The sequence below is a fragment of the Serinus canaria genome, chromosome 11 (assembly GCF_022539315.1).
Source record: "Serinus canaria isolate serCan28SL12 chromosome 11, serCan2020, whole genome shotgun sequence".
NCBI classification, from domain to species: domain Eukaryota; kingdom Metazoa; phylum Chordata; class Aves; order Passeriformes; family Fringillidae; genus Serinus; species Serinus canaria.
The window spans coordinates 13393093-13405931 of NC_066325.1; the positions used below are offsets into that span (position 1 = coordinate 13393093).

General features: G+C 44.1%; 1 protein-coding gene across 2 annotated transcripts; it reads right to left on the reverse strand.

The window, feature by feature from the left end:
- Window positions 1–330: 330 nt before the first annotated feature.
- Window positions 331–6736, reverse strand: CMTR2 (cap methyltransferase 2). Of its 2 annotated transcripts, none has more exons than XM_009090683.4 (2): window positions 6487–6736; window positions 331–3927 (listed from the first exon to the last, which is right to left on the reverse strand). In XM_009090683.4, the coding sequence occupies exon 2, from the start codon at window positions 3906–3908 to the stop codon at window positions 1614–1616; it is 2295 nt and encodes a 764-aa protein (XP_009088931.1). In that variant the 5' UTR covers window positions 3909–3927; window positions 6487–6736; the 3' UTR covers window positions 331–1613. The 2 variants fall into 2 exon arrangements, with proteins under 2 accessions (XP_009088931.1, XP_018770194.1); XM_018914649.3 differs by lacking the exon at window positions 6487–6736 and adding an exon at window positions 6170–6459.
- Between the last annotated feature and the right edge of the window lie 6103 nt (window positions 6737–12839).

Genomic DNA, 12839 nt, shown 5'->3' on the forward strand with positions numbered 1-12839 from the left:
AAGTTACAGGAACCACAGAGGGACAAGGATTGTCAGGCTCAGTGACAAGGCCAAGGGAACTGTGTGCAGGCCTCGTCCACTGCTTTGAGCACATCTGCAAGAGGAGTCTCTCCAAGGTGGTAAACTCCAGAGTTAAAGTTAGAGAGAAGTGAAGATGAGTATACCCTTCACTCAAGAAGGATGGATAAATGACAAGATTAGGAAAGCCTGGCTAAAAAAAACCCTAAAAACAAACAAAAAAATGTTAAACCTTCCCAGGCTCCCCTACCGCATTTCATTGATTTCTTCCATATTTGGCAAAGAAACATGTAAACAGCAACACTGAAAACCTAAAATAAAAGGCTTTATTTTCTCCAAACAGCAGTTGTTTTCCTTTAAAAAAAAAAACTTAACATTTTCAACATTTGTCAATAAAATGAAAATATACAACAGCCATGTAAATCAACATCTTTTCTTCTACTTAAAAAAATATATGCATTCTTCACATCAAAAGCACACATTGATTACTTACAACACAAAAGCTTCAGGCTGTACAACCCTGAGGGCTCCCACACAAACATGAACACACTTGTGTGCACAAGACAGACAGCACACAACTGGTGAATTGTTTGTTCAGGTGGTAACACCTCAAAGCCTTTGTTTTAAGGATTTTTAGCATGGAAAAGCTGGCAGATCACAGCAACTACATGTTATGAGCCTCTCATGGCTGATGGAAGTTTCCTGCGTTTAAATGTCTCCTAAAGGCTCTGCTTGTTACAAGCCTAAGTGTCTACAGCCACTGGCTAATTCTTTTACCAAATTTCATTCTTGAGAATTGAGCTCAGCTTTGGACCCATAAGAAGTCACAAGAGAGGGCTTGATGGCAATCCAAATTATTGCCTGAAGAGTAAGCAATGAACAGCCAGAGGCTGAGCACTTCTCTGGCATAAACAGCTCCATTTGATCCTTCTGTCAAGTGACTGAAGTGCACAAAGAACTGGAACTCAGGATATCAGCATGGCATTCACAAAACAGCTGCAAGAATGAGATGGAGAAACCATTATCAGGCTTTGGCAAGGAAATTTTCATCTCAGTCCTCACTCACTGAAGTGCTAAAGAAGAGGCTGATATTCAAAGGCTAAGAGGTGAAAATTCAAAGGCTCTTGTTTAAGAATGGTAAATGGGGACACATACCCATAACTACCACCATTTCATACCATCCAAAATGGTAAGGCAAGTTACACAGGATTTCCCCCATGTCACCATTAAATTAAACCAACTGTAAATTAAAGGGATGTCAAAAGACAGTTTTTAAGGATGGTAATAGCAGGCTCTGAGGCTTATGCTCACTTGTCAGCCCTTGCTTCCATTGAATCAAAGATTCCAAGTTATTCTGCATCCTCAAACACCCAGCTCAGTGGCCAGAAATCAAGGTCTGGCTTTCTTTTCTCCTATTTCCTACACATACAATATGGTGCACCTAGGACTGATAGCTCAAAACATCCTGCCAGCACCCTCAGTGTCACACCAGTTTTGCATTAATGCTACCTTCACATTAACATTGTTTTTAACACCTTCTGCTTGCCTGTGAAACAAGGTCTAGCAGCAACACCTCATGCAGTTCTAGAATTATTTTAAAGTGGGATGTCACTAGTCATTCGCTGCTGCTGAGCTTGCACAATCAGGTGGAGCTGTCTCTTTGCAATGGCTGTGTTTAAATCCCACAGAAACTCCAACAGCTTGCCCTGGAGGAGTATCTCCATGGGCACGAACTGCAGAACCTGCTGGGGAGAGTCTGTGTCCAGCAAAGAGGTCATGAGTGCGTTCAGATGCTGCAGGTACTGCACCACAGGCGCGGGGAGGCCTCGGTAGCCAACGCAGAGCAGAGCAGCGCCGCTCCTCAGGGGCTCCCGCGAGGTCGGGCACGCGAATGTGACGCTCCTGAAGCAGCGGTGCAGGATGAATACCAGGCCAGCTGTGAAGCGTGTCAGGCAGGAGAGAACAGGCAAAACCAAGGCATCTCCTGCTGCCAGCTGCGCCAATGAATGCAGAACACACTCCAAAAGCTGCTGCTGGTACTTCGGTTCTCCATCGTACAGCAAAGAGAAGCTGAAAGTCAGCAGCGTGGCTGCGTCCATGGGCTTTATTTCCATACTGGACTGGCTTTCTGTGTCACAGAGGGTGGGAAAGCCCACCACAAGGCACTTGAATTGGTCACTACAACTTTCATTTAGGACTTCCTGATGGCACCTGGAAAGATCAGACACTTTTGCCAGTATGAGCTCCCCAGGAAGAACTTCACAAGAGTGACAAGGCTGCAGCATTGATCTGCTTTTTGGCCTCCCCCCACCCAGCTCCTTCACAGCTTCATTAAGATTTTCTAAGACCTGAACATCACAAAATGGAGAACACTTTACTCTTGGCAATCTTCTTCCTTCCAAAATGTACCAAAAGCTACATTCAAGGTTAGAAAATAATCCTTCCAGAACACACATGTTCCCAGCATTATTTAAACTATGTTCCTCAGCCCAGTGATTCAAGTAGCCCTTTGCCACTTTATCATTCCATGTCAGGGTTTCCATCATCTTCCTTTCATTGTATGTACTAAAATATTTGTTTCTTTGCCCAAACCATTTTGCATTCATGCTGCAACCAGCCTGGGATTTCTTGACCAGCCAGTTATTTCTGCCAATGGGTTTCAGGTGGAACTTCTGCATGAAGACCTCTACTGCACAGTCTCTTAACTTGTTCAGTTTCACCTGCTCTGCTTCTTCCATGCGCTCAAAAAGGCGGATATTCTCAGAGATAGTCTCCACCTGGCACCTGTGGAAGAACACGCAACACTCTTCATGTGTTTTAAGGAATGATTCTGGAAGTGTATGCTGGGAGAAGAGAGCTTTGTTGACCATTTCTGTTCCAAAGTTCTGTGTCATTTTAGGAAGAAGCAGATGAAGGCTTTCTCTGCCCATATAGCGAAGGCAAACCACATAGGCCTCTGAGTTTCCAGCTTTGCTGGTGGCTGGTTTAAAGACATGGACCTCCTCAAAAGAGCAGTTTAACAGAAAGAGCAGGTTGATAGAACAGTGTTCAAAAAGAGTGAACATCTTCAAAACAAAGGATCCTCCGGTGCCCAGAATCATTAAAGCAGTAACTGTTTCACAGTAATGAAGGGGTGAGACAAGAGCTTCCTGCTCACCTGGATTTCCCTGGCAATCAAAGCTGCCATCAGCAGTTACCAAGTGGACTGTGGTCATACTGCTCACAAAGCTCTGAAGTCCTGTTAGATGTCTTAATGTCATCACATCCCCAGTGTTATCTGGGCCAAAGTACCACCAAGGTAACGTGTTTGCTATCAGACGGTCATCCATGATCATCATAAGGATGTCGTTGGCTTCATGATAAGGGTTTAGAGTATTAGCTACCCAATTCCAGTGGCAAGGGACATGGTGGGACTTCAAGAAGTGGTTAAGGCTGGCTATAAAAGCTCCAGGTGCTTCACAGAGGTGGACAGAATTCAGTTCTCCATCTTGAAGAGCTTCTTCTGGGAGAAGGGAAAAGCTGCACAGGATCTCATGAAATTTGCACCATGCCTGGGTACAGAGCTCAGCATTCACAGATTTCTTCACATGAGATATTATTTTCCCTGCTTTATTGGTAAACGAGGTGTGCTGATGCCAGTCCTCCAGGTTCTTGTCACTCAGTTGGTTCTTCACTTCATTCATAGAGTCCTTGAGAGCCAGGAGTGAGTGAAATTCCACATGATCACATGTAAAAGCATTGCTGGGATCTGGCAGCTTCCATTCATCGTTCACTGGCTTAGTGTAAGTAAACTTCTTCTCAAAGAGCTTCTCAATTTCAGAAAGAATTTCAGGACTGAACTTTTCAAGGCTGGTCTTCTGGTTAACATTAGGCTGCTTACATTTATCCATTCTTGGGTGGACTCACAACCTGGACAACATCAGGGGAGAAGAAACCATGTCATTCCAATCACACCAGTACAGAAATAGGAAAAGCTTTTTATTAAAAAAAAAAAAAAAAAGTGTCCTGCTTAACAGCTGTATTCTAGAACAGAGGTAAATGCTTCATGGAATGATGCACCAATGAGGAATGTGAATGAGGCCTATCCTAAATAAAGTCATTTGAAAATCAGGAGGTTCACCAGTTCAATTGCCCTTCTTGCTATTTACACAGCAAGTGAAGAGGAGTTTGCTGGTGTGGGCCCTTCACTGACTTTGAAATTCTGCTCACTGTATGGATCTAAACACTTAAATACAAATATCTCTCTCAGACACAAAAGAGAACATACCACAAGCTCTCCAAATTCAGCAAGTGGCCCAAAAATGTTATCATCTGATTATGGCAGCGTTTATCCAAGAGCTCTAAGTATGGAGGGTGGGGAGCCACAAGCAAAGGCAACTTTAAGAGGGAACACAGCTGCTGTTCCTCCAATTTCCCAAGTGGGAACAACCCTCCCCCCTCTTCCACCAGAGCCAGTATAATGCTGGGGTAGCCCTCACTGGCACCCTGGAGAACTGCCCCTAAGCTGAAGGGCCCTGGAGGGATGCTGGACACCAGCCAGTGAGCAAAACCTTTCCCTTCCTCTGCTCAGCATTACTGCTCTCTGCCAGATGACTGCAAACCCTTATGCCTTCCTTTAATGACTGAAAAAGCTGTGATAAACCTGAAGCGAGAGGACTTGGTTGCAGCTGTGGTCAATGGGAATACCTGCTTGATGTTAAAGAAGAAAGTAGTGCTAAGTGCTGTGCTGCCAGTGGGTAAAGGCCAACAAACACCAGCACACTCCACACGAAGCTGACAAGGCTGCTGCAATCTGCTCCACCGCTCAGCACAAAGCACACAGCACACAACTGACAGGCAATAACCAGAAATCAGCCAGCCAGCAATTTATTCCAAACTAAAATATTCATTTAAGCAAAATAATTCAATGAAAATTACCACCCAAGAGAGGGAATCTCTCAGCCTATCTCTTTAACCATCCCTCAAGCCCTCCCCCTTCCCACAAAAGCAAAATACAATGACCTTAAGTGTTACATAACAATGGAGTTTGAGAAAATATTGGATTAAAAATGAAAGAGCTGAGAAAGTCTGGAAACAATAGCCACCCTCAGCACTTTACTCTCCCCCTCAAACCCATGCAGCATCTCAGGCCACAGATCACATCTGTTTACCCTCATGACCATCAGCCCTCTGAGGAGAGGAGAGGCACATGGTCACACACACAGCTAAGGTTTCACCTTGCATTTCCTCAGTTTAAGGCCTTTCAACAGGCAGCTTTAATTTCACTGTCCTCTATGCAGATGGGCTCTAGCTTTAATCTCATCCTTTCTTGTAGGATGTTCTGGATAAAGAGGAAAACTGGGAAAAACACAGACTACTGTTCCCTTGTGCAATTTATTTCATTTTAAACAGCAACTATGAGTATGGGCTTTTAATTACAGCTCACCCCAGTTATTCATAGAAGAGGTTTGGAAGGGACCTTAAACACCATCTCATCCCAACCCCCTGCCATGGGTAAGGGATAGCTTCCACTAGACCAGACTGCTCAGAGTTCCATCCAACCTGGATGGCTTTGCACACGTCCAGGGATTGGGAAGCCACAGCTTCTCCAAGCAACCTGGCCCTTACAGGAAAGAATTGGCACCCTCACTGGCACCCTCACAGGAAAGAATTTCTTCCTAACATCCAATCTAAAGCTCTCCTCTTTTAGTTTAAAAACGTTCCCCCCTGCCCCACCACTATCTGCCCATGTAAAAAGTTACTCTCCTTCTTTTGTATATGCCTCTTTTTAAGTACTGGAAGGGGCTCTAAGAGCTCCCCAGAGCGTTCTGCAAGGCTGAACAACGCCAGCTCTCTTAGCCTGTCCCAGAGGTGCTCCAGCCGGAATACTAACAAGCTCAACCTAAATCAAGCTTACTCAGCACATAGCAAGAACAGCCAAACGCCTGCTTTTTCATCATCATTTCCAGACCCCTTCCGGCCAGGACCGGGCTCTGGGCTCGCCCCACCGGGCAGCTCCTCACCCATCCCCGGCCGCCTCAGCGCGGCCCGGCCTCCTCCCTCCGCCCCGGCCGCTCGTAGCGCCGCGCTCGCCAGAGGCGCCTCCCCGCGCCGCCTGCTCCCTACGCGAGGCCGCGGCTGCAGCGCGGCCTGGAGCCGCTCCCGCTCTTACCCGTCGGGAAAGCGCCCAGCCCGGCCCCTCGCCCGCCCGGCACGCCCTCTCCTCGGGGGGCACCGCCCTGGCCCGGGGCGGGTGGGTCCTTGCCCCTGCGGCTTTGCCATCAGCGGCGGGGACGGCTCGGTGCCGGGATGGAGGAAGAGCAGCCGAGTCCCGGGCAGGCCGGGCAGGCGGCAGCGCGGCTCCATCTCCTAAACAGGAGCCCAAGCGCGGCTGTTTCTCAGGAGGAAAAGGGAGCAGAGGAGCCGCCTCCGAGCAGCGGGGCAGCCCAGCAGGACAGCGGTGCTCGAAGTTTTCCGCGCAGCACTTACCAGCGCTAACGCTGACAGGTTGCTCGGGAAGAAAAGAGGAGAAAGGCTGTGTTGGGATGTGTGGCCACCCGCTGGAGAGGCAGGGCTGGGGCTCAGCGCCCTGTGTGTTTTTTCCCGATGCCCTGGGCCGCCTGCCCTGGGAGCCTGAGCCCGGTGCGATCATCTCACAGCCCTGCCGGGACCCCGGCTCAGCGCACGCTGACTCTCCGCAGTCAGCAGTGATGCTCCTCCAGAGCTTGCTTTGCCCTCCGGAACCCACAAGGCGGGTACTGAAGAAGACTCTTCACATAGTAACCCACCTTACTGCCCTTTCTAAATCCCCGGGAGACTTGTTACACCCAGCTTGGGTTAGCAGGAGGCAAAAGCATTGAAATATTAACAGAGTCATAGTGAGCATCACTGAGCATCCATTGTAGCATCCCTGGAAACACACAGATGCTTTAAACAGCAAAATAGCATCTAATCTGCACACAGTAGCAGAAAGGTCAAAGCATATTCATTATTACAGTAGACAGCAGGTGCAAGTTGCTTTTGAGACTTTAAATATTATTGGGATTTTCCTATATGCAGATTCAGGAACGTGGCGTTCCCCAGCCCTTCTGGGAACAAATAGCCAACAATGGAGCATGAGTAAGCAGAAATCCTTTTGCTTTAGTATGAGGCTTCCTGCTATTGATTTTTGCACTCTCACATATTCTTCATGAAGCTCAATCCAGTCCTAAGCCAGAAGTAGTTTTGGTACAAATATTCAGTGCTATCAGTACTAGGCACTCCAGAACTGATAACTTGGAAATTTTTGCTTGAAGCCCATTAACTGAAAAAAAAAAACAAACAAAAAAAAACCCCAAACCCTTTACATGTCCATCTTAGGGATATAATAATGTATACATAAGGGATCTTTTCTCCCGCTCTAGGTGCATGAGAGAATTTGTATGTTATGTTAAAGTCATAACTGAACACAGAGATCTATAACCTGACAACTTTCCTCCCCTCTTTTAATCTACTTGCTTGCTTTCTAAAATGAAGCAGTATTACTACAAAATAGAATCTTAAGTATAGAAAAAGCCCAGTGCTACCTATAAACAGGCATACAAGACTAAAACTCTCTAAATCCCTTGAGGGGGAAAAAAGAGAGAATGTCTTTTTCAAGCCAAATCATGTCATATTGACCCCTAATAGTGGTGTACCACAATGGTACTTACTGGCTGCCTCATCAGAAAGAAGTTCTACCTAATGAGAAAGAGCTGAGGTGCAGATGGGAGATTTCTCTGTCTCAGTGCCTCTTCACCCTTAAACTGGCCTGTTTGAAGATCACCTTTACTCAACCAAGATTTTTTGCTTTGTAAAAGTAGAGGCAAGATGGATGAAGGCAAGTGGGCAGCTGGTGAGGTGTGGAGCTGATGGTGTGGTGGGTTCTCCAGAGCCTGGTCTGGTCTCTCTTATCTTTAGCTCATGAGAATTTAAAGTTAGTGGGAAGGTCAAAGGTATGTTACAGTCTGAAATGTTTGTGTTTGGAGTAAAAGCCTGAGCAGAGCTTTCCTTTAGTTTTGGCTTTCTCACTGATATTTCCAGTGGTGCTGGGATGTTTTGGTTGCCTTCCTTCTGTTGTTTCTGTGTACTCACATGCCAGCCACAGGGGTTACACTGGCTGACTTCTGTGGGCCATAGGTAATTAAAGAATTGAGTTTAAGGGTTAACTTTTTAAAATTTCTTCTTCCACACCTCACTTTTCACATGTGCTTGAGTGCTTGGCTAACACTACCAAGAGAACAGCTACAGTTCAGCTCTTTGGGCAAAGTGGTCTCTAAGCAAGACTTGACCTTTGCATTTCTACCCTGCCAGGCTTTTACTGTAGCTTGCAGCTTCTCAGTATCACACTCCCCTGGACTCCTGGAGATAAGGCTCTTCCAAATCACAGGAGAGAACAATTCATCACTGAGTGCATGACAGCACAAGAGTCCTAGCTAAAGTAAATGTGATTGAATAGCATGCTTAAGAAAAAAGTGATGCTTTTTCTGAAATTAAACTTTCAACTCAGCTTGTGAGCTTCAGGATTCTTTTATGTTTTCTGAAATCTCTTCACATTAAAGCAGAAATTTGAGTAGACACTTCTGTCTTATGCAAAATAATCTCTCTTTTTTGTTGTTGTTGTTGTTTGGTTTGGTTTTTTTTGTCCGTTTAATATATTTAAAATGAGAACATAGCACTTTCTTCCTGCATTAGCCCTGCTTCTATGGAGCTAAACTTTTATCATCTGATCTTCAGCTGATATTTTCCCAATCAGACCATATCCTCTGTGCACAGCTGTGACACCAACAGCCCCAGATGGAAGCATCTGTCTTTAAGGGAATATTGGGCAGTTAAATGCAGGAGGTTAAACATCTCATTAAGAGCAAAGTAGTCTTGTTTATGCCCCTGATTTTTTTTCATTTGTACATATAGGGTATAACTCTACTATGTGATGGAACTGGGGAGTATTGCTGGAGTGTTTGGGAGCTCTTTCCATCATACTGGATGTGTGTAGGGAGTCATCTGGGAAGACTATGCTGAGCCATGGAAGAAACTTCCACAGATTCCATGGGATACCCAGTACTTCTCACCCTGCTTCTAAAGATCAGTCCCAAACCCACATAATTTTGCACCAGATCTCACCATGGTTTTATCTATCACTGTGCTGGATGCAGGATATTTGTCAATTGGGATGATAACATTGGTGTGGCTGAGCAGTTGAGAGAAGGCTGTCAGTGAGACATGAGAAGAATTATCCACAGTGATTATGTGGATGATTATGATTAGATTTATTGCTAATAGAGTATCTAAATTAACCAGGATGGTATCTAAATCACAACACTCTTGTCTGTTGCAGTGTGGTGCAATAGACAAGAGTGTTGGGACAGCTGGTTGCCCTTAATGAGATGGGTTTCCATGACCTTGGGGATGGATCTGTAAGGGTCATTCTTCTGCTGCTTCTGGCTTGCAGTCCAAAGTCAGGCAGATTTTTGTTCCACTTTCATCACCAGAGAAATTGCAGCCACTCTGCTGCAAGGAAAGTGAGTTGGGAAACTCCAGTAAACAGTGTCTGACGTAGCCAGTTGGTAAAATGATGTACAATTGTCTAACCTTTGCTTCTTTAAACAAAAATCACTGAAATTAAAAGGAAAACCTATTAATATGATATAATATGATATAATATAATATAATATAATATAATATAATATAATATAATATAATATAATATAATATAATATAATATAATATAATATAATATAATATAATATAATATAATATAATATAATATAATATAATATAATATAATATAATATAATATAATATAATATACATATAATATAATATACTATAATATAATATCATATAATATAATATAATATAATATAATATTGTGTTATTATTGCACCACAGACAAGATAATGAGGAAGCATTGATCCTGTTGGAACAGCACAAATACATCCTGACAGACCACAACTACCAGTGGTAGTGGGTTCACCTACTGACCTCCAGAAATCAGCGTTTTCCAAAGGGGGCTTTGGGAAAATGAGGACATGGTCCTGAGACCTAGTGAAAGGTCTGGCATTTCACTGTGTGAAAGTATTATCGATTATTGAAGGGGAAACCAGACCACAGAGCAGGATAAACTGTGGTCCTGTGTTGTTTTTATAAAAGTGACTTTCCTAGGGAGAAATCATATTCTTCATATGGAGAAGCATCTTGGAGCCCCAGGCCAGCAGCTGGCTGTGGTGCCAGGTGCATTTACCTGTGTTGAATAGGGAAATATATCTATTGTCAAGGATTCTTAGTGATACATGGAGCTGTGTAGTGTAATTTAATTATCTGAGAATTGTTTTCTTCTGTGACAAGCCTGAAAGCATTTCTTCCTTATCCCTTATAATTTTTAGTTATTTGTGTTTATTGTAGACCACAGGGGTACCTGGCCTTTTTTAGTCTCTAGTCCACCAGGATCTGTGGTTTCTTTTCCACTTATTGTCACTAAGGATTGTTTCAGCCCTCCACCACACCTTCCCCTGTATTCTCTGATTTTTTCGCCTGCCTCAAAGCACTTCCATATTGAAAAGCCCATCCTTTCATCCCAAGCCTGCCATACTGCTGATCCCTGGTTGTGCTGTTTCTATCCCTTCAGAAGGTTCAACTCCTTTCCCTCAAACCCCCAAATAATCCTTTTTATACTCTTTCTCTCTAAGTTCCTTGCCACAGGTGCTTTTGCTTTCACAAACTCCCATGGCCACAACCCCAGTCTTACCCTTTGCTGTTTGATACATCTCCTAGAGCTGAAGGATGGAAGTGTTGGTTGCTCTTCTACTGATTTCTGTGGTATCATTTATTCACAGGTTTTGTCAAGTTGCTTCCTCTTTCTGCCTGAGTCTTATAAAGATGGTGAGGTTTTACAGAGCAGGAATATAATTTGTGAGTGCTGTGGCTGCTTCCCTACCAGTAAACATCATAAACCTTTTACATTAACTGATCTCTGTCCTAAAAGCCTTTTCTCACTGCCCTCACAGGAGGGCTATTTAGGACTGCACATTTTGGCCAGCTGGAAGCTTTTTTCTGACGTCTGGCCTAACTGAACACGCATCTCCTCGGTTTCCTGCTGCCTGTCTTAAGTTTCTGTATCCCTCCTGCCTCCATGGCAACATTTTCAGGCTGTCATGGAAGCATTGCTTTGCTCTCATTTTGCTCAGCTACCCATGACAGGCTCTTTGAACGTCTGGTTTTCTGTTCCCCTGGCCAGCCCTTTGCTGCATTCAGTGTGGTCAGAGGTCTCTTTCCTGTCAATGTACAATGAGCAGTATGCTCACCACTGCAGGCAGATCTTGTTAGAGGTTGTTATTAAAATGATCTGCTGGGGAATAACTTTTCTGGTATATAATTCAATTTTATCTACCTTTCTTGTGGCTAGTAACACTCCAGTGGCTCTCTGGCTAGCCAGTGTACAGACAATAATGAGTTTTCCAAACAAAGCCTTTTCAAATTGCTGCAAAATTCCTGATTAATTCTTGGCAGTAATTTTTAATCAAACCTGGAGTGTGTGCTTTCGGTAGTCAGCAGAAAAGCAGAATCTTTCCAAGCTTTAGCCATTTCACCTTCCTTCAAAACACTGAGGCACAATCCTGGCTTTTTTCAGTATGAGAGAATTGGGAGAAATGCCCCCCAGGTTAGTGCACCAGTGAGGGCATGGTAATGCCTGTAGTGCTTTGGGGGGTTACTTTCTTCTGGGCAAGGCTGTCCCCACTGCGTAAACACTCTGTGAATATTTCTGCAGCTCAGTTCCTCTTCCCAAAAGAGTGATGTGCAGTAGGTATGAGAAGACTGCAAAATAATTTGATACAGTGATAATGTCAGCACACAGGAAAGTGGAGACTTACCCTAAAGCATTAATTAAATGTTTTGATGAAATGCTTGCAAAATACTTCACGACGCTTCTTTAGATGGAAATTGCTGTAGGAATGTACAGCATTGTTAGAAAATAATTTCAGGTGATTGTATCTGCATCCTGTAGCAGTTGAAGTTCTCACTATGGAAGCAGGGCTTGAATGACAGCCAAGGCAGTAACATCAGGATTATAGATACAAATTGCTGCAGACACATACAGACAGAGACAACTGAGATTCCTTCAGGACAAAAGACTCTCAATATTTTTTTTCCAGCATTATGCAATCTATTCAATACCTTCTTTTTCTAGATAAATCTGATTTGGAGCATTCCCTGCAGCCTAATTGGCATGAATGTCCTCAGTGCTCAAATTAATTTTGTCCTAGTAGGATGAACGTTTATCTCGAACTTGTCCAGCCAATGCAGCATTACAGGTTAAAACTCAAGTAATTTCTGTTGCTGTTAAATAATAGACATTGCAGAAAGATAGATAAAATGGCCCCTTTTTGATAATCCTGTTTTCCATGTAAATCCAAACTAGGAAGGAGATTGTCTTAGATGAGAGTAAATTGGGAAGAGCTCTCAGGCTGTCTGAGCTCTCTTGTCTGCTTTGCAAAAAAAGAATCAGATTAATGAACGTAATCAGATTAAGGCTGAAGAAGGGAACATATCTGGGGGGCATCAGAACTCTGCTGATACCAACAAGCTATATGGAAAATCAACATTAAGGGCCTAACATTGCTCTGTAATTTAATCTAATGACAGCAAATAATGGGTTTCAAAGAAGTCCTGAGTAGCGGCAAGAGGAGCCTGGACTTCCAGGAGGGCAGAAAGACTTGAGTGAGCTGGTAAGTGGCTCTAAGACCCTGGGTTTGGGTGAATGTTGCTTGGGGTGATGGTGGCTTCCAGAGTCCTTTGGCACAGTGGCTCACAGCCAAACAGTGTGG